The 23166-nt window shown below is 40.6% G+C and overlaps 2 protein-coding genes across 2 annotated transcripts; both read right to left on the bottom strand.

The window, feature by feature from the left end:
• Positions 1-9763: 9763 nt before the first annotated feature.
• Positions 9764-13857, bottom strand: LOC120034038 (heat shock 70 kDa protein). The gene is made up of 2 exons (XM_038980435.1): positions 13724-13857; positions 9764-11883 (listed from the first exon to the last, which is right to left on the bottom strand). Exon 2 carries the CDS (start codon positions 11858-11860, stop codon positions 9926-9928), a length of 1935 nt encoding a protein of 644 aa, XP_038836363.1. The 5' UTR covers positions 11861-11883; positions 13724-13857; the 3' UTR covers positions 9764-9925.
• Positions 13858-17580: 3723 nt separating this feature from the next.
• On the bottom strand, positions 17581-21912 carry LOC120034057 (heat shock 70 kDa protein-like). Its single transcript, XM_038980473.1, has 2 exons — positions 21787-21912; positions 17581-19700 (listed from the first exon to the last, which is right to left on the bottom strand). The coding sequence occupies exon 2, from the start codon at positions 19675-19677 to the stop codon at positions 17743-17745; it is 1935 nt and encodes a 644-aa protein (XP_038836401.1). The 5' UTR covers positions 19678-19700; positions 21787-21912; the 3' UTR covers positions 17581-17742.
• Between the last annotated feature and the right edge of the window lie 1254 nt (positions 21913-23166).

The raw sequence follows: 23166 nt of genomic DNA, 5'->3' as shown, positions 1-23166 counted from the left end.
GCCAGTGTCTGCACTTATTGTTTGAATAGCTTCACGGTCGTCTGTTTGTTGTTTTGTTTAGTTTGTATAGTGTTCGTTTCGTTTTCGTCTTCTCATCAATAAAGAAGTATGTATTGTTATCACGCTGCGCCTTGGTCCACTCTTCCTCATCAAGACGATCGTGACAGAATAACCCACCATACCAGGACCAAGCAGCGTGTTAAGCAGCAGCAGGAGCAACCTACACAGGATTTATGGCAATGGGAGCAGAGTCTGGACTATACTACGTGGGAGGAGATCGACAGGTGGGCGATCGACCCAGGGAGAATGCCGGAGCCCGCCTGGGATTCTCTGGAGCAGTGTGAGGAGGGATACCGGCGAATGGAGGCAGCACGACGACGCGGTAGGAAGCCTGTGAGTCAGCCCAAATTTTTTTGGGTGGGGGGGGGGGCTACAACGGAGTGTGGCGAAGTCAGGTAGGAGACCTGCGCCAACTCCCTATGCTTATCGTGGAGTGCGAGAGTACGGGCAGACACCGTGTTATGCGGTAGAGCGCATGGTGTCTCCTGTACGTGTGCATAGCCCGGTGCGGGTTATTCCACCTCCCCGCACTGGCAGGGCTAGATTGGGCATTGAGCCAGGTGCCATGAAGCCGGCTCAATGCGTCTGGTCTCCAATGCGTCTCCTCGGGCCGGTATACATGGCACCAGCCTTACGCATGGTGTCCCCGGTTCGCCAACACAGCCCAGTGCGGGTTATTCCACCTCCCCGCACTGGTCGGGCTACGGGGAGCATTCAACCAGGTAAGGTTGGGCAGGCTCAGTGCTCAAGGGAGCCAGTACGCCTGCACGGTCCGGTATATCCGGCGCCACCTCCTCGCCCCAGCCCAGTACCACCAGTGCCAACACCACGCACCAGGCTTCCAGTGTGTCTCCAGAGCCCTGTTCCTCCTCCACGCACTCGCCCTATGGTGCGTGTCTCCAGCCCGGTACCACCAGTTCCGGCACCACGCACCAAGCCTCCTGTGCGTCTCCAGAGTCCTGTGCGTCCTGTTGCTGCTCCCCGCACTAGCCTTGAGGTGCGTGTCCTTAGCCCGGTACCTCCAATTCCGGTACCACGCACCAGGCCTACTGTGCGCCTCAGCCGGCCAGAGTCTGCCGTCTGCCCAGTGCCGCCTGCGCTATCCGTCTGTCCCGAGCCGTCAGAGCTGCCCGTCTGTCCCGAGCCGTCAGAGCTGCCCGTCTGTCCCGAGCCGTCAGAGCTGCCCGTCTGTCCCGAGCCGTCAGAGCTGCCCGTCTGTCCCGAGCCGTCAGAGCAGCCCGTCTGTCCCGAGCCGTCAGAGCCGCCCGTCTGTCCCGAGCCGTCAGAGCCGCCCGTCTGTCCCGAGCCGTCAGAGCCGCCCGTCTGTCCCGAGCCGTCAGAGCCGCCCGTCTGTCCCGAGCCGTCAGAGCCGCCCGTCTGTCCCGAGCCGTCAGAGCCGCCCGCCAGCCAGGAGCAGGCAGAGCCGCCCGCCAGCCAGGAGCAGGCAGAGCCGCCCGCCAGCCAGGAGCAGGCAGAGCCGCCCGCCAGCCAGGAGCAGGCAGAGCCGCCCGCCAGTCAGGAGCAGGCAGAGCCGCCCGCCAGCCAGGATCTGCCAGAGCCGCCCGCCAGCCAGGATCTGCCAGAGCCGCCAGTCAGCCAGGATCTGCCAGAGCCACCAAAGCGGGTATTAACTATGGTGGAGTGGGGGCCATGTCCCGCACCCGAGCCGCCGCCGTAGGAAGGCCCACCCGGACCCTCCCCTTCTGTGTCAGGTTTTGCGGCCGGAGTCCGCACCTTTGGGGGGGGGGGGGGTACTGTCACGCCCTGGCCTTAGTTATCTTTGTTTTCTGTATTATTTTGGTTAGGTCAGGGTGTGACAGGGGGGATGTTTGTGTGTATTTGTCTCGTCTTGGGTGGTTGTATTGTATAGGGGGTTTTGTAGAGTTTATGGGCCACTTCTATTTAAAATATTTGAAACAATTTTCAAATACTTGTCTCCAAATACATTTCAAATACACCTAGGAACAAACAATCCTGGGTTCAAATGCATGGAATATTTTAATTTTAAAATACACTTGTCTGTGTATTTGAGAATTTTCAAATACATGGTAATACTTTCCAAATGTATTTCCAAACACATTCCAATATTCAACTACTTATATTTCAAAATGTACTGGTATTTTAAAGTCCTTGAAAAACAATACTAAGCATTTGAACCCAGGTCTGAAAACAACACTGTTGTCAACGTTTGTGTTACATATTAGTGTTATACACATATATATATATATATATATATTAGTGTTATATATTAGTGTTATACATATATATATATATATATATATTAGTGTTATATATTAGTGTTATACACATATATATATATATATATTAGTGTTATATATTAGTGTTATACACATATATATATATATATATTAGTGTTATATATTAGTGTTATACACATATATATATATATATTAGTGTTATATATTAGTGTTATACACATATATATATATATATATTAGTGTTATATATTAGTGTTATACATATATATATATTAGTGTTATATATTAGTGTTATACACATATATATATATATATATTAGTGTTATATATTAGTGTTATACACATATATATATATATTAGTGTTATATATTAGTGTTATACATATATATATATATATATATTAGTGTTATATATTAGTGTTATACATATATATATATATATATATATATATTAGTGTTATATATTAGTGTTATACACACATATATATATTAGTGTTATATATTAGTGTTATACACACATATATATATATATATATTAGTGTTATATATTAGTGTTATATATATATATTAGTGTTATATATTAGTGTTATACATGCATATATATATATATTAGTGTTATATATTAGTGTTATACACATATATATATATATTAGTGTTATATATTAGTGTTATATATTAGTGTTATACATATATATATATATATATATTAGTGTTATACACATATATATATATATTAGTGTTATACATACATATATATATATATTAGTGTTATATATTAGTGTTATACACACATATATATATATATATTAGTGTTATACATATATATATATATATTAGTGTTATATATTAGTGTTATACATATATATATATATATTAGTGTTATATATTAGTGTTATACATATATATATATATTAGTGTTATATATTAGTGTTATACATATATATATATATATTAGTGTTAGACACAATCAGTTCTGCTAATCTATTACAGAGAAACTCTTTTCACAACAGGCCTACATTTTTTCTATGAACACAACTGAATAATATTGTGTTATCTTCACAGAATTAGAGCAGATTTTCTTAAAATTAAGAAATAACTAATTATAATAAATAATAATATGCAACAAAAAAATAAAGTAGGCCTAGTCTGTCCAATGAAATAACATAATAATTGCTTTTATAATATATTTTTATAATATTATTTATTTATTAGTTAACTAAATATTCTGGCATAATGTTATAGCTAAATCGTCTATGTTCACACAACCAACATAGCATACTTTTTTATTCTATCAAGTTTATAACTTTCACAGCCATTATGAAAATAGGGTACTGAATTAATTTCCCTTTACTTACAGTTTATGAATGTAGAGGTATGTTGAAAGTGTCTCTTCTCGTTTCTTGCTTTATTTTCCCTTTAGTATTCTCGTTGAGTCGATGTTTGAATCTGAATGTACTTCACCAGAATATATACCATCCCCATTACCTAAAAAAGATCACTCGTGATTTCTCGCCATTTCTCGAACTCTCCGACTACATTGCTCATGAGAGCGCAGCATTCCTGTGCAATGACGCAGGCTGCGAGGCGCACGCATTGGAAGCGCAGCAAAGGAAAGTTCTCGTTATTCCAGAGCTTTCGAGAGGCGCGGAGACCTGTCCAGAACGCACACACACAGCACACTAATAGTGAAACCATTATTTGTATTGATTAAAATGATCAAAAAACGTTAATGTTTCAAATTTCAACACAAATGAAACAGCATCCGGTTCAACCTTATTCAGTCGACATTTCAGTCTATCGGCAACACTGCAGTTCCTCAACAGTTCACGAGATGTCAGTCTATACATTTTCTCTCACTAATGAATAATAGACCTGTATTGTAAGAGAATTGAGTGCCTACTGCACAAGTGGTAAGTGCAACTCACCACAAGTTAATGTGCCTTTTTTATATTAAAGCCAGAGTATTTAAGATATCCAGTATTAATTGTTAAATGAAAGACAAATGATGAACACACCGGCTAATCCTTCTCTATTCTATTCTAGTCAATGCTATTCTGTTCTATAACATTCTAGTCTAGCCTATTCCGTACTGATGGCCCATCAGTTCACATTTGCTTACCGCAAACAAGATATCTCCATCATATCCCCATCATGGTAGCTAAAGTATTTGCTAATATACATTGCATTCGGAAAGTATTCATACCCCTTGACTTTCTCCACATTTTGTTACGTTACAGCCTTATTCTAAAAATGTATGAAATTATTTTTTTCATCATCAATCAACACACAATACCTCAAAATGACAAAGCAAAAACTGTTTAAAAAAAAAAAATGTTGCATATTTATTAAAAATAAAAACAGAAATACCTTATTTACATAAGTATTCAGCCCTGGATACTTATGAGAGAAGATGTGCTCAAAGATGGTCTGAATGAGCATTAAAGGCAACAATGGTTGACAGTAAAATACTATGATTTCACGCACTTTAAGTTGCCTTACCAGACCGCACTGCAGCAGAATGCAACTACTAAATGAGGACACACTTCACACTATATACACAGCAGTGCCGGTTGGTGCCGTTGAAGATTATGGAGGATTTTGTTTTATTACCACGGCCTTATTTCGATTTCAGAATATCGGATGACTGTCATTCATATTCCCATTCACCCAGCTCAATGTGACATCAATAGGTTTGGCTACTACATGATACTCAAATTTGCCCTATACCAATCAAGAGATTGCTACAACCTATAGCCTAGAAATGAAAGTTTATACCTGTCACGCCCTGGCCTTAGTTATCTTTGTTTTCTGTATTATTTTGGTTAGGTCAGGGTGTGACAGGGGGGATGTTTGTGTGTATTTGTCTCGTCTTGGGTGGTTGTATTGTATAGGGGGTTTTGTAGAGTTTATGGGGTTGTGTTTAGTGTAGGTGTCTAGGTATGTCTATGGTTGCCTGAATTGTTCTCACCCAGAGACAGCTGTCTATCATTGTCTCTGATTGGGATCCATATTTAAGGCAGCCATAGGCATTAGGCTATTGTGGGTAATTGTCTATGTGTAAGTTGCCAGTGTCTGCACTTATTGTTTGAATAGCTTCACGGTCGTCTGTTTGTTGTTTTGTTTAGTTTGTATAGTGTTCGTTTCGTTTTCGTCTTCTCATCAATAAAGAAGTATGTATTGTTATCACGCTGCGCCTTGGTCCACTCTTCCTCATCAAGACGATCGTGACAGAATAACCCACCATACCAGGACCAAGCAGCGTGTTAAGCAGCAGCAGGAGCAACCTACACAGGATTTATGGCAATGGGAGCAGAGTCTGGACTATACTACGTGGGAGGAGATCGACAGGTGGGCGATCGACCCAGGGAGAATGCCGGAGCCCGCCTGGGATTCTCTGGAGCAGTGTGAGGAGGGATACCGGCGAATGGAGGCAGCACGACGACGCGGTAGGAAGCCTGTGAGTCAGCCCAAATTTTTTTGGGTGGGGGGGGGGGCTACAACGGAGTGTGGCGAAGTCAGGTAGGAGACCTGCGCCAACTCCCTATGCTTATCGTGGAGTGCGAGAGTACGGGCAGACACCGTGTTATGCGGTAGAGCGCATGGTGTCTCCTGTACGTGTGCATAGCCCGGTGCGGGTTATTCCACCTCCCCGCACTGGCAGGGCTAGATTGGGCATTGAGCCAGGTGCCATGAAGCCGGCTCAATGCGTCTGGTCTCCAATGCGTCTCCTCGGGCCGGTATACATGGCACCAGCCTTATGCATGGTGTCCCCGGTTCGCCAACACAGCCCAGTGCGGGTTATTCCACCTCCCCGCACTGGTCGGGCTACGGGGAGCATTCAACCAGGTAAGGTTGGGCAGGCTCAGTGCTCAAGGGAGCCAGTACGCCTGCACGGTCCGGTATATCCGGCGCCACCTCCTCGCCCCAGCCCAGTACCACCAGTGCCAACACCACGCACCAGGCTTCCAGTGTGTCTCCAGAGCCCTGTTCCTCCTCCACGCACTCGCCCTATGGTGCGTGTCTCCAGCCCGGTACCACCAGTTCCGGCACCACGCACCAAGCCTCCTGTGCGTCTCCAGAGTCCTGTGCGTCCTGTTGCTGCTCCCCGCACTAGCCTTGAGGTGTGTGTCCTTAGCCCGGTACCTCCAATTCCGGTACCACGCACCAGGCCTACTGTGCGCCTCAGCCGGCCAGAGTCTGCCGTCTGCCCAGTGCCGCCTGCGCTATCCGTCTGTCCCGAGCCGTCAGAGCTGCCCGTCTGTCCCGAGCCGTCAGAGCTGCCCGTCTGTCCCGAGCCGTCAGAGCTGCCCGTCTGTCCCGAGCCGTCAGAGCTGCCCGTCTGTCCCGAGCCGTCAGAGCAGCCCGTCTGTCCCGAGCCGTCAGAGCCGCCCGTCTGTCCCGAGCCGTCAGAGCCGCCCGTCTGTCCCGAGCCGTCAGAGCCGCCCGTCTGTCCCGAGCCGTCAGAGCCGCCCGTCTGTCCCGAGCCGTCAGAGCCGCCCGTCTGTCCCGAGCCGTCAGAGCCGCCCGCCAGCCAGGAGCAGGCAGAGCCGCCCGCCAGCCAGGAGCAGGCAGAGCCGCCCGCCAGCCAGGAGCAGGCAGAGCCGCCCGCCAGCCAGGAGCAGGCAGAGCCGCCCGCCAGCCAGGAGCAGGCAGAGCCGCCCGCCAGTCAGGAGCAGGCAGAGCCGCCCGCCAGCCAGGATCTGCCAGAGCCGCCCGCCAGCCAGGATCTGCCAGAGCCGCCAGTCAGCCAGGATCTGCCAGAGCCACCAAAGCGGGTATTAACTATGGTGGAGTGGGGGCCATGTCCCGCACCCGAGCCGCCGCCGTAGGAAGGCCCACCCGGACCCTCCCCTTCTGTGTCAGGTTTTGCGGCCGGAGTCCGCACCTTTGGGGGGGGGGGGGGGGTACTGTCACGCCCTGGCCTTAGTTATCTTTGTTTTCTGTATTATTTTGGTTAGGTCAGGGTGTGACAGGGGGGATGTTTGTGTGTATTTGTCTCGTCTTGGGTGGTTGTATTGTATAGGGGGTTTTGTAGAGTTTATGGGGTTGTGTTTAGTGTAGGTGTCTAGGTATGTCTATGGTTGCCTGAATGGTTCTCAATCAGAGACAGCTGTCTATCATTGTCTCTGATTGGGAGCCATATTTAAGGCAGCCATAGGCATTAGGCTATTGTGGGTAATTGTCTATGTGTAAGTTGCCAGTGTCTGCACTTATTGTTTGAATAGCTTCACGGTCGTCTGTTTGTTGTTTTGTTTAGTTTGTATAGTGTTCGTTTCATTTTCGTCTTCTCGTCCATAAAGAAGTATGTATTGTTATCACGCTGCGCCTTGGTCCACTCTTCCTCAAGACGATCGTGACAATACCGTAGGTGCACAGGTCGAGAGACAAATTGGAGTGATCAAGGTGACAGGCGGAGACACATTCAATACCGCCTTGCACACTCTCGCCTGCATCTAGCTGATCTGGGGTGTAATTTTTAGTCCAAACAGTTTCAAAACGTTTCGAAAGGTTCTATTGGACAAATTCAGGTAGGTCCCGCCCCATTTTGTTCTATTGAAGAAACATTTTGCAACATAATCGTCAGAATGAATACACCCCTGATCACCCCCACACACAGTTCAATTTCATAGCAGCCACATAGAGCATTATGACTTTACTTGTTGTAACATTCCTTCTCGCATCTACAAGCTTTCCTCCTCTCACCTTTTCCCTTCACTTGTGGACTTCAGTACACAACACAACAGCTGTCTGTGACTAGGCACAAAAACCTCTCCATGCCAAACCTTCACACCATAACCACTAACCGCTACACAACCTACATCGTCACCATATCAAGGTTATAGTAAAACAAAACAAAATGGAACCAACATATTGGTAAACCCACAATCAAATCCCAAGTGTACAATCACACATTACAGTGTACAGCAAGTAGTTTAGCAGTTAAACCAGCGGGCCCGGTGTCAATACATTTATAAAACCAAAAGCTTACATTGACTTGGAAGAGTTGCAGTGTTGGATAGCCTTAGCCAGCTAGCTAACATAAATATCATTCCTCTCTGTTTGAGTCTGGTTCTTTGGGTAGGCTAAATTAGCTGCAATAGCTAAGTGAAAGGTAGACTAAGAAGAAGAAAAAATAAAATGAAATATAGCTAGCTCTCTCTCTCTCTCTATGCTGCTTCAACTATTGCCTTTCTCTCTTTGAGTCAACTACTCACTGCAGTGCTAGCTAGCTGTAGCTTATGCTTTCAGTACTAAATTAATTATCAGCTCCTATGGATGGAAAACTTGTTAGTTCATACTGCAAGAGCTCTGATAGGTTGGAGGATGTCCTCCAGGTGTAGTCATAATTATTGTGTACGTCTATGGAATGGGGTGAGAACCACGAGGCTCCTAGGTTTTGAATTATTGAAGTCAATGTACCCAACGAATTCGCCAGACATAGGCTATTTGTTTTACAAAACAACGCGCAACTGCGACTCAAACTGGCCATTGTTTAATTAGAAAAAATATGGCCCTTTATAATGTCCACTTATGTACATATGCTGAATATAGCATCTTAACGTTTTAAAACAAAATAGATAAATAATTTGTCCAGCCTTTGCTGCTACGCTTGCAGATGTGCATAATATGCTGTGACCCTAATCAAAAAGTATTTATCACCAAATAACAACAACTTAGCTATAGGTTGTTGTAACATTTTAACTTAAAACATCTTTTTCATGTAATGAAATAATACTTTTATGGGTGAACACCTTATACTTTTATTGTATTGACATTCCCAGCCTTATTTACAGTCGTCCGTTTTTGTTCAAAAAATGAAGTCATTGAAACTGAAACAGTGCATCCCGAATGGGTGGTGGCAGCAAACAATGTACCAGGCCGGCCATAATTTACAACCTGATAGAAATATTTTTTGCATTGAACTGCATCTATCTATTCTGCCAACAATGCCTTACTGTACAACATGTAATTTTGAGTCAAATAGAACCTATTTTTAAAACCTCTTATCAAGTTGGTTTTGAAGCATAAACTGGGAATTTGATATGTTTTACTGATTTTATGATTGTCCGTTTGTTTCATATCTGCAAAGTAGTTCAAATGCTGTCAGTTCCACTTGAAATACTCCAAAATCAGTCGAAAATACAGTATTTGGTTCTTTGAGCTTGACACCAATAAGCACAAAGTAAGGAAAAATGTGACCTGTAATTGTTTTTTTAATATGTGCCAGAATGTATTTGTGCCTCTTTTTCCAAGAAGGACCATAGTGATTGTATCAGATGTTATCGCAGAATAAAGAGTTGATAAGCTAAACATTGTGGCCATTAGGGTGTCTTCACTTGTTCTTCTATCTCTGGTGGTTTAGCTGTCTATCAAAGTTTTGTTTACAATATTTCATGGTATTGTGTAAAAAATATTATAAAAATTTGAATAATCAATGTGTTATGATGAGAAGGAATTCTAGAAAACAGCCAACAGACCAAGAAACATATTTAAATACATTTTATTTGCAATGTCCAGCAATGCAATATGGTATGAAACAAAAGATGTACAGTGTGTTTTTTATAAGTACAAAGTATTTCCTGAATAGCAAATTGTATGCAGTGATACTAATGCATTTTGAAAAGTCCTTTATACAAGTCCCTCACTTTAGTCAATCTCTTCAATGGTTGGGCCTTGGGAGCTGGCACCAGAGCTGGTCCGTGCCTGATCTCCACAGCAACCTGTGGGCATCCCTCCCTGCTGGTACAGCTTGGTAATGATAGGCTGGCATACTTTCTCCAGCTCCTTTAGCTGATGCTCATACTCCTCTTTGTCGCCCAGCTGGTTGTTCTCCAACCAGGAAATGGTCTGGTCGCACCTGTCCACCACTTTCTTTTTGTCCTCCTCGCTGATCTTGCCTTTCATGTTGTCGTCCTCCACGCTGCTCTTCATATTGAAGGCGTACGACTCCAGGGAGTTCTTGGCTGCTATCTTCTCCCTCTGTGCGTCATCCTCAGCTTTGTATTTGTCAGCGTCCTGCACCATCCTCTCAATGTCCTCTTTGCTGAGCCGGCCCTTGTCGTTGGTGATGGTGATCTTGTTCTCTTTGCCCGTGCTCTTGTCCACCGCTGATACGTTCAGAATGCCGTTGGCGTCGATGTCAAAGGTCACCTCGATCTGAGGGACTCCTCGTGGGGCAGGGGGGATCCCAGAGAGCTCAAACTTCCCCAGGAGGTTGTTGTCCTTGGTCAGGGCTCTCTCTCCCTCGTAGACCTGGATCATGACCCCGGGCTGGTTGTCGGAGTAAGTGGTGAAGGTCTGGGTCTGTTTGGATGGGATGGTGGTGTTGCGTTTGATCAGGGCGGTCATGACCCCTCCGGCGGTTTCGATGCCCAGGGACAGGGGAGCCACATCCAGCAGCAGCAGGTCCTGGACGTTCTCAGACTTGTCGCCAGACAAGATGGCCGCCTGGATGGCAGCGCCGTAGGCCACCGCCTCGTCTGGGTTGATGCTCTTGTTTAGCTCTCGGCCGTTGAAAAAGTCCTGCAGGAGCTTCTGAACCTTGGGGATCCGGGTGGAGCCTCCGACCAGGACGACGTCGTGGATTTGGGCCTTGTCCATCTTGGCATCCCTCAGGGCTTTCTCCACAGGCTCCAGGGTTCCCCTGAAGAGGTCGGAACACATCTCCTCAAAACGAGCCCTGGTGATGGAGGTGTAGAAGTCGATGCCCTCAAAGAGAGAGTCAATCTCAATGCTGGCCTGGGAGCTGGAGGACAGTGTTCTCTTGGCCCTCTCGCAGGCTGTCCTCAGCCTCCTCAGAGCCCGCTTGTTCTGGCTGATGTCCTTCTTGTGTTTCCTCTTGAACTCCTCCACAAAGTGACTAACCAGGCGGTTGTCAAAGTCCTCCCCGCCCAGGTGAGTGTCTCCAGCCGTGGCCTTCACCTCAAAGATCCCATCCTCGATGGTCAGGATGGACACGTCAAAGGTGCCCCCACCCAGGTCAAAAATCAGGACGTTGCGTTCCCTGGACTTGCCTTTGTCCATGCCGTAGGCGATGGCTGCCGCCGTGGGCTCGTTGATGATCCTCAGCACATTCAGCCCAGCGATCACTCCAGCGTCCTTAGTGGCCTGTCTCTGTGAGTCGTTGAAGTAGGCAGGGACTGTGATGACTGCATTGGACACCTTCTGGCCCAGGTAGGCCTCAGCGATCTCCCTCATCTTCACCAGGACCATGGAGGAGATCTCCTCTGGGTTGAAGGATTTGTTCTCACCTTTGTAATCTACCTGAACTTTAGGCTTTCCTCCGTCGCTGACCACCTTGAAGGGCCAGTGCTTCATGTCGGCTTGCACGACCTGATCGTTGAACTTTCGGCCAATCAGGCGTTTGGCGTCGAAAACAGTGTTGTTGGGGTTCATGGCCACCTGGTTCTTTGCTGCGTCTCCGATGAGTCTCTCAGTGTCTGTGAAGGCCACATAGCTGGGCGTGGTCCTGTTGCCCTGGTCGTTGGCGATGATCTCCACTTTGCCATGCTGGAACACCCCCACACAGGAGTAGGTGGTGCCCAGGTCAATGCCGATAGACGGGCCTTTAGCTGATGACATCTTGATGGTTTGGAGTTAGTTGCCTACAAATGAATGAAATAATATTTTAGAAATCGTTATTATTCTACGAAAACCTAGCTGCAAGTAATGTCAATCTCCACCAACAGAGATGTTAGCCTAAATATACTTGAATAACAACCAAACCTGGGTTCAAATACATGTGTATTTAAGTATTTGTATTCTTATTTTCTGTGTATTTGAATATTTTCAAATAATGTGGCAAATTCTATTTAAAATATTTGAAACAATTTTCAAATACTTGTCTCCAAATACATTTCAAATGCACCTAGGAACAAACAATCCTGGGTTCAAATGCATGGAATATTTTAATTTTAAAATACACTTGTCTGTGTATTTGAGAATTTTCAAATACATGGTAATACTTTCCAAATGTATTTCCAAACACATTCCAATATTCAACTACTTATATTTCAAAATGTACTGGTATTTTAAAGTCCTTGAAAAACAATACTAAGCATTTGAACCCAGGTCTGAAAACAACACTGTTGTCAACGTTTGTGTTATATATTAGTGTTATACACATATATATATATATATATTAGTGTTATATATTAGTGTTATACATATATATATATATATATATATATATTAGTGTTACATATTAGTGTTATACATATATATATATATATATATATATATATATATATTAGTGTTATATATTAGTGTTATACATATATATATATATATATATATATATATATATTAGTGTTATATATTAGTGTTATACATATATATATATATATATATATATATATTAGTGTTATATATTAGTGTTATACATATATATATATATATATTAGTGTTATATATTAGTGTTATACACATATATATATATATATTAGTGTTATATATTAGTGTTATACATATATATATATATATATTAGTGTTATATATATATATATATATATATTAGTGTTATATATTAGTGTTATACACATATATATATATATATATATATATATATTAGTGTTATATATTAGTGTTATACATATATATATATATATATATATTAGTGTTATATATTACTGTTATACATATATATATATATATATTAGTGTTATATATTAGTGTTATACATATATATATATATATATTAGTGTTATATATTAGTGTTATACATATATATATATATATATATTAGTGTTATATATTAGTGTTATACACATATATATATATATATATATATATATATATATATATTAGTGTTATATATTAGTGTTATACATATATATATATATTAGTGTTATATATTAGTGTTATACATATATATATATATATATATTAGTGTTATATATTAGTGTTATACATATATATATATATATATATATATATATTAGTGTTATATATTAGTGTTATATATTAGTGTTATACATATATATATATATATATATTAGTGTTATATATTAGTGTTATACACATATATATATATATATATATATTAGTGTTAGACACAATCATTTCTGCTAATCTATTACAGAGAAACTCTTTTCACAACAGGCCTACATTTTTTCTATGAACACAACTGAATAATATTGTGTTATCTTCACAGCATTAGAGCAGGTCTTCTTAAAATGAAGAAATAACTAATTATAATAAATAATAATATGCAACAAAAAAATAAAGTAGGCCTAGTCTGTCCAATGAAATAACATAATAAATGCTTTTATAATATATTTTTAAAATATTATTTCTTTATTAGTTAACCAAATATTCTGGCATAATGTTATAGCTAAATCGTCTATGTTCACACAACCAACATAGCATACTTTTTTATTTTATCAAGTTTATAACTGTCACAGCCATTATGAAAATAGGGTACTGAATTAATTTCCCTGTACTTACAGTTTATGAATGTAGAGGTCTGTTGAAAGTGTCTCTTCTCTTTTCTTGCTTTCTTTTCCCTTTAGTATTCTCGTTGAGTCGATGTTTGACTCTGAATGTACGTCACCAGAATATATACCATCCCCATTACCTAAAAAAGATCACTCGTGATTTCTAGCCATTTCTCGAACTCTCCGACTACATTGCTCATGAGAGCGCAGCATTCCTGTGCAATGACGCAGGCTGCGAGGAGCACGCATCGGAAGCGCAACAAATGAAAGTTCTCGTTATTCCAGAGCGTTCGAGAGGCGCGGAGACCTGTCCAGAACGCACACACACAGCACACTAATAGTGAAACCATTATTTGTATTGATTAAAATGATCAAAAACTGTTAATGACTCAAATTTCAACATAAATGAAACAGCATCCGGTTCAACCTTATTCAGTCGACATTTCAGTCTATCGGCAACACTGCAGTTCCTCAACAGTTCACGAGATGTCAGTCTATACATTTTTTCTCACTAATGAATAATAGACCTGTATTGTAAGAGAATTGAGTGCCTACTGCACAAGTGGTAAGTGCCTCCAGGGAAGATCCTTTTTTTAAATATTAAAGCCAGAGTATTTAAGATATCCAGTATTATTTGTTAAATGAAAGACAAATGATGAACACACCGGCTAATCCTTCTAATCTCTTCTCTATTCCCCTTGACTTTCTCCACATTTTGTTACGTTACAGCCTTATTCTAAAAATGTATGAAATTATTTTTTTCATCATCAATCAACACACAATACCTCAAAATGACAAAGCAAAAACTGTTTTTTTGAAATTGTTGCATATTTATTAAAAATAAAAACAGAAATACCTTATTTACATAAGTATTCAGCCCTGGATACTTATGAGAGAAGATGTGCTCAAAGATGCCCTCTGGTGGTCTGAATGAGCATTAAAGGCAACAATGGTTGACAGTAAAATACTATGATTTCACGCACTTTAAGTTGCCTTATCATACCCCACTGCAGCAGAATGCAACTACTAAATGAGGACACACTTCACACTATATACACAGCAGTGCCGGTTGGTGCCGTTGAAGATTATGGAGGATTTTGTTTTATTACCACGGCCTTATTTCGATTTCAGAATATCGGATGACTGTCATTCATATTCCCATTCACCCAGCTCAATGTGACATCAATAGGTTTGGCTACTACATGATACTCAAATTTGCCCTATACCAATCAAGAGATTGCTACAACCTATAGCCTAGAAATGAAAGTTTATACCGTAGGTATAATATCTCACTGATCATCCCAAAAGCCAACACCTCATTTGGCCGCCTTTCCTTCCAGTTCTCTGCTGCCTGTGACTGGAATGAATTGCAAAAATTGCTGAAGTTGGAGACTTTTATTTCCCTCACCAACTTTAAACATCTGCTATCTGAGCAGCTAACCGATCGCTGTAGCTGTACATAGTCCATCTGTAAACAGCCCACCCAATTTAGCTACCTCATCCCCTTACTGTTTTTATTTATTTACTTTTCTGCTCTTTTGCACACCAGTATCTCTACTTGCACATGATCCTCTGATGATTTATCACTCCAGTGTTAATCTGCTAAATTGTAATTATTCGCTCCTATGGCCTATTTATTGCCTGCCTCCTCATGCCTTTTGCACACAATGTATATAGACTAATTTCCCCCCCCCCCTACTGTGTTATTTACTTGTTTATTGTTTACTCCATGTGTAACTCTGTGTTGTTGTCTGTTCACACTGCTATGCTTTATCTTGGCCAGGTCGCAGTTGTAAATGAGAACTTGTTCTCAACTAGCCTACCTGGTTAAATAAAGGTGAAATAAATAAAAAAAATAAAAAAAGGTGCACAGGTCGAGAGACAAATTGGAGTGATCAAGGTGACAGGCAGAGACACATTCAATACCGCCTTGCACACTCTCGCCTGCATCTAGCTGATCTGGGGTGTAATTTTTAGTCCAAACAGTTTCAAAATGTTTCGAAAGGTTCTATTGGACAAATTCAGGTAGGTCCCGCCCCATTTCGTTCTGTTGAAGAAACATTTTGCAACATAATCGTCAGAATGAATACACCCCTGATCACCCACACACACAGTTCAATTTCATAGCAGCCACATAAAGCATTATGACTTTACTTGTTGTAACATTCCTTCTCGCATCTACAAGCTTTCCTCCTCTCACCTTTTCCCTTCACTTGTGGACTTCAGTACACAACACAACAGCTGTCTGTGACTAGGCACAAAAACCTCTCCATGCCAAACCTTCACACCATAACCACTAACCGCTACACAACCTACATCGTCACCATATCAAGGTTATATTAAAACAAAACTAAATGGAACCAACACATTAGTAAACCCACAATCGAATCCCAAGTGTACAATCACACATTACAGTGTACAGCAAGTAGTTTAGCAGTTAAACCAGCGGGCCCCGGTGTCAATACATTTATAAAACCAAAAGCTTACATTGACTTGGAAGAGTTGCAGTGTTGGATAGCCTTAGCCAGCTAGCTAACATAAATAGCATTCCTCTCTGTTTGAGTCCGGTTCTTTGGGTAGGCAAAATTAGCTGCAATAGCTAAGTGAAAGGTAGACTAAGAAGAAGAGAAAATAAAATGAAATATAGCTAGCTCTCTCTCTCTCTATGCTGCTTCAACTATTACCTTTCTCTCTTTGAGTCAACTACTCACTGCAGTGCTAGCTAGCTGTAGCTTATGCTTTCAGTACTAAATTAATTATCAGATCCTTTGGATGGAAAACTTGTTAGTTCATACTGAAAGAGCTCTGATAGGTTGGAGGATGTCCTCCAGGTGTAGTCATAATTATTGTGTCAGTCTATGGAAGGGGGTGAGAACCATGAGCCTCCTAGGTTTTAAATCATTGAAGTCAATTTACCCAACGAATTCGCCAGACATAGGCTATTTGTTTTACAAAACAAGAAGGACAAGCTACACTTGCAGATGTGCATAATATGCTGTGACCCGAATCAAAAAGTATTTATCACCAAATAACAACAACTTAGCTATAGGTTGTTGTAAAATTTTAATTTAAAACCGGTTCTTATGGGTGAACACCTTATAGTTTCATTGTATTGACATTCCCAGCCTTATTTACAGTCGTCCGTTTTTGTTCAAAATATGAAGTCATTGAAACTGAAACAGTGCATCCCGAATGGGTGGCGGCAGCAAACAATGTACCAGGCCAGCCATAATTTACAACCTGATAGAAATATTTTTTGGACTACCAAGAAATGTATTGGCGAATTATATTAATCATGCATTGAACTGCATCTATCTATTCTGCCAACAATGCCTTACTGTACAACATGTAATTTTGAGTCAAATAGAACCTATTTTTAAAACCTCTTATCAAGTTGGTTTTGAAGCATAAACTGGGAATTTGATATGTTTTACTGATATTATGATTGTCCGTTTGTTTCATATCTGCAAAGTAGTTCAAATGCTGTCAGTTCCACTTGAAATACTCCAAAATCAGTCAAATATACAGTATTTGGTTCTTTGAGCTTGACACCAATAAGCACAAAGTAAGGAAAAATGTGACCTGTAATTGTTTTTTTAATATGTGCCAGAATGTATTTGTGCCTCTTTTTCCAAGAAGTACCATAGTGATTGTATCAGATGTTATCGCAGAATAAAGAGTTGATAAGCTAAACATTGTGGCCATTAGGGTGTCTTCACTTGTTCTCCTATCTCTGGTGGTTTAGCTGTCTATCAAAGTTTTGTTTACAATATTTCATGGTATTGTGTAAAAATTATTATAAATATGTGAATAATCAATGTGTTATGATGAGAAGGAATTCTAGAAAACAGCCAACAGACCAAGAAACATATTTAAATACATTTTATTTGCAATGTCCAGCAATGCAATATGGTATGAAACAAAAGATGTACAGTGTGTTTTTTATAAGTACAAAGTATTTCCTGAATAGCAAATTGTATGCAGTGATACTAATGCATTTTGAAAAGTCCTTTATACAAGTCCCTCACTTTAGTCAATCTCTTCAATGGTTGGGCCTTGGGAGCTGGCACCAGAGCTGGTCCGTGCCTGATCTCCACAGCAACCTGTGGGCATCCCTCCCTGCTGGTACAGCTTGGTAATGATAGGCTGGCATACTTTCTCCAGATCCTTTAGCTGATGCTCATAGTCCTCTTTGTCGCCCAGCTGGTTGTTCTCCAACCAGGAAATGGTCTGGTCGCACCTGTCCACCACTTTCTTTTTGTCCTCCTCGCTGATCTTGCCTTTCATGTTGTCGTCCTCCACGCTGCTCTTCATATTGAAGGCGTACGACTCCAGGGAGTTCTTGGCTGCTATCTTCTCCCTCTGTGCGTCATCCTCAGCTTTGTATTTGTCAGCGTCCTGCACCATCCTCTCAATGTCCTCTTTGCTGAGCCGGCCCTTGTCGTTGGTGATGGTGATCTTGTTCTCTTTGCCCGTGCTCTTGTCCACCGCTGATACGTTCAGAATGCCGTTGGCGTCGATGTCAAAGGTCACCTCGATCTGAGGGACTCCTCGTGGGGCAGGGGGGATCCCAGAGAGCTCAAACTTCCCCAGGAGGTTGTTGTCCTTGGTCAGGGCTCTCTCTCCCTCGTAGACCTGGATCATGACCCCGGGCTGGTTGTCGGAGTAAGTGGTGAAGGTCTGGGTCTGTTTGGATGGGATGGTGGTGTTGCGTTTGATCAGGGCGGTCATGACCCCTCCGGCGGTTTCGATGCCCAGGGACAGGGGAGCCACATCCAGCAGCAGCAGGTCCTGGACGTTCTCAGACTTGTCGCCAGACAAGATGGCCGCCTGGATGGCAGCGCCGTAGGCCACCGCCTCGTCTGGGTTGATGCTCTTGTTTAGCTCTCGGCCGTTGAAAAAGTCCTGCAGGAGCTTCTGGACCTTGGGGATCCGGGTGGAGCCTCCGACCAGGACGACGTCGTGGATTTGGGCCTTGTCCATCTTGGCATCCCTCAGGGCTTTCTCCACAGGCTCCAGGGTTCCCCTGAAGAGGTCGGAACACATCTCCTCAAAACGAGCCCTGGTGATGGAGGTGTAGAAGTCGATGCCCTCAAAGAGGGAGTCAATCTCAATGCTGGCCTGGGAGCTGGAGGACAGTGTTCTCTTGGCCCTCTCGCAGGCTGTCCTCAGCCTCCTCAGAGCCCGCTTGTTCTGGCTGATGTCCTTCTTGTGTTTCCTCTTGAACTCCTCCACAAAGTGACTAACCAGGCGGTTGTCAAAGTCCTCCCCGCCCAGGTGAGTGTCTCCAGCCGTGGCCTTCACCTCAAAGATCCCATCCTCGATGGTCAGGATGGACACGTCAAAGGTGCCCCCACCCAGGTCAAAAATCAGGACGTTGCGTTCCCTGGACTTGCCTTTGTCCATGCCGTAGGCGATGGCTGCCGCCGTGGGCTCGTTGATGATCCTCAGCACATTCAGCCCAGCGATCACTCCAGCGTCCTTAGTGGCCTGTCTCTGTGAGTCGTTGAAGTAGGCAGGGACTGTGATGACTGCATTGGACACCTTCTGGCCCAGGTAAGCCTCAGCGATCTCCCTCATCTTCACCAGGACCATGGAGGAGATCTCCTCTGGGTTGAAGGATTTGTTCTCCCCTTTGTAATCTACCTGAACTTTAGGCTTTCCTCCGTCGCTGACCACCTTGAAGGGCCAGTGCTTCATGTCGGCTTGCACGACCTGATCGTTGAACTTTCGGCCAATCAGGCGTTTGGCGTCGAAAACAGTGTTGTTGGGGTTCATGGCCACCTGGTTCTTTGCTGCGTCTCCGATGAGTCTCTCAGTGTCTGTGAAGGCCACATAGCTGGGCGTGGTCCTGTTGCCCTGGTCGTTGGCGATGATCTCCACTTTGCCATGCTGGAACACCCCCACACAGGAGTAGGTGGTGCCCAAGTCAATGCCGATAGACGGGCCTTTAGCTGATGACATCTTGATGGTTTGGAGTTAGTTGCCTACAAATGAATGAAATAATATTTTAGAAATCGTTATTATTCTACGAAAACCTAGCTGCAAGTAATGTCAATCTCCACCAACAGAGATGTTAGCCTAAATATACTTGAATAACAACCAAACCTGGGTTCAAATACATGCGTATTTAAGTATTTGTATTCTTATTTTCTGTGTATTTGAATATTTTCAAATAATGTGGCCACTTCTATTTAAAATATTTGAAACAATTTTCAAATACTTGTCTCCAAATACATTTCAAATGCACCTAGGAACAAACAATCCTGGGTTCAAATGCATGGAATATTTTAATTTTAAAATACACTTGTCTGTGTATTTGAGAATTTTCAAATACATGGTAATACTTTCCAAATGTATTTCCAAACACATTCCAATATTCAACTACTTATATTTCAAAATGTACTGGTATTTTAAAGTCCTTGAAAAACAATACTAAGCATTTGAACTCAGGTCTGAAAACAACACTGTTGTCAACGTTTGTGTTACATATTAGTGTTATACACATATATATATATATATTAGTGTTATATATTAGTGTTATACATATATATATATATATATATTAGTGTTATATATTAGTGTTATACATATATATATATATATATTAGTGTTATATATTAGTGTTATACACATATATATATATATATTAGTGTTATATATTAGTGTTATACACATATATATATATATATATTAGTGTTATATATTAGTGTTATACATATATATATATATATTAGTGTTATATATTAGTGTTATATATTAGTGTTATACATAAATATATATATATTAGTGTTATATATTAGTGTTATACACATATATATATATATATATTAGTGTTATATATTAGTGTTATACATATATATATATATATATATATATTAGTGTTATATATTAGTGTTATACACATATATATATATATATATATATTAGTGTTATATATTAGTGTTATACACATATATATATATATTAGTGTTATACATACATATATATATATATATATTAGTGTTATATATTAGTGTTATACACATATATATATATATTAGTGTTATATATTAGTGTTATACATATATATATATATTAGTGTTATACACATATATATATATATATATTAGTGTTATATATTAGTGTTATACATATATATATATATATTAGTGTTATATATTAGTGTTATATATTAGTGTTATACATAAATATATATATATTAGTGTTATATATTAGTGTTATACACATATATATATATATATTAGTGTTATATATTAGTGTTATACATATATATATATATATTAGTGTTATATATTAGTGTTATACACATATATATATATATATATTAGTGTTATATATTAGTGTTATACACATATATATATATATTAGTGTTATACATACATATATATATATATATATTAGTGTTATATATTAGTGTTATACACATATATATATATATATTAGTGTTATATATTAGTGTTATACATATATATATATATATTAGTGTTATATATTAGTGTTATACACATATATATATATATATATTAGTGTTATATATTAGTGTTATACACATATATATATATATATATATTAGTGTTATATATTAGTGTTATACATATATATATATATATATATTAGTGTTATATATTAGTGTTATACACATATATATATATATATATTTATATTAGTGTTAGACACAATCATTTCTGCTAATCTATTACAGAGAAACTCTTTTCACAACAGGCCTACATTTTTTCTATGAACACAAATGAATAATATTGTGTTATCTTCACAGCATTAGAGCAGGTCTTCTTAAAATGAAGAAATAACTAATTATAATAAATAATAATATGCAACAAAAAAATAAAGTAGGCCTAGTCTGTCCAATGAAATAACATAATAAATGCTTTTATAATATTATATTTTTATAATATTATTTCTTTATTAGTTAACCAAATATTCTGGCATAATGTTATAGCTAAATCGTCTATGTCCACACAACCAACATAGCATACTTTTTTATTCTATCAAGTTTATAACTGTCACAGCCATTATGAAAATAGGGTACTGAATTAATTTCCCTTTACTTACAGTTTATGAATGTAGAGGTCTGTTGAAAGTGTCTCTTCTCGTTTCTTGCTTTCTTTTCCCTTTAGTATTCTCGTTGAGTCGATGTTTGAATCTGAATGTACTTCACCAGAATATATACCATCCCCATTACCTAAAAAATATCACTCGTGATTTCTAGCCATTTCTCGAACTCTCCGACTACATTGCTCATGAGAGCGCAGCATTCCTGTGCAATGACGCAGGCTGCGAGGCGCACGCATTGGAAGCGCAGCAAAGGAAAGTTCTCGTTATTCCAGAGCTTTCGAGAGGCGCGGAGACCTGTCCAGAACGCACACACACAGCACACTAATAGTGAAACCATTATTTGTATTGATTAAAATGATCAAAAACCGTTAATGTTTCAAATTTCAACACAAATGAAACAGCATCCGGTTCAACCTTATTCAGTCGACATTTCAGTCTATCGGCAACACTGCAGTTCCTCAACAGTTCACGAGATGTCAGTCTATACATTTTCTCTCACTAATGAATAATAGACCTGTATTGTAAGAGAATTGAGTGCCTACTGCACAAGTGGTAAGTGCAACTCACCACAAGTTAATGTGCCTTTTTTTATATTAAAGCCAGAGTATTTAAGATATCCAGTATTAATTGTTAAATGAAAGTCAAATGATGAACACACCGGCTAATCCTTCTCTATTCTAGTCAATGCTATTCTGTTCTATACCATTCTAGTCTAGCCTATTCCGCACTGATGGCCCATCAGCTCACATTTGCTTACCGCAAACAAGATATCTCCATCATATCCCCATCATGGTAGCTAAAGTATTTGCTAATATACATTGCATTCGGAAAGTATTCAGACCCCTTGACTTTCTCCACATTTTGTTACGTTACAGCCTTATTCTAAAAATGTATGAAATTATTTTTTTCATCATCAATCAACACACAATACCTCAAAATGACAAAGCAAAAACTGTTTAAAAAAAAAAAATGTTGCATATTTATTAAAAATAAAAACAGAAATACCTTATTTACATAAGTATTCAGCCCTGGATACTTATGAGAGAAGATGTGCTCAAAGATGCCCTCTGGTGGTCTGAATGAGCATTAAAGGCAACAATGGTTGACAGTAAAATACTATGATTTCACGCACTTTAAGTTGCCTTACCAGACCGCACTGCAGCAGAATGCAACTACTAAATGAGGACACACTTCACACTATATACACAGCAGTGCCGGTTGGTGCTGTTGAAGATTATGGAGGATTTTGTTTTATTACCACGGCCTTATTTCGATTTCAGAATATCGGATGACTGTCATTCATATTCCCATTCACCCAGCTCAATGTGACATCAATAGGTTTGGCTACTACATGATACTCAAATTTGCCCTATACCA

This window comes from Salvelinus namaycush, chromosome 3 (assembly GCF_016432855.1).
Source record: "Salvelinus namaycush isolate Seneca chromosome 3, SaNama_1.0, whole genome shotgun sequence".
NCBI lineage: Eukaryota > Metazoa > Chordata > Actinopteri > Salmoniformes > Salmonidae > Salvelinus > Salvelinus namaycush.
This window is presented reverse-complemented; position numbering and strand designations above follow the sequence as displayed.

Coding starts and splice junctions, on each gene's coding strand:
- LOC120034057 (XM_038980473.1), bottom strand. CDS start 19,677: ATGTCATCAGCTAAAGGCCCGTCTATCGGCATTGACTTGGGCACCACC.
- LOC120034038 (XM_038980435.1), bottom strand. CDS start 11,860: ATGTCATCAGCTAAAGGCCCGTCTATCGGCATTGACCTGGGCACCACC.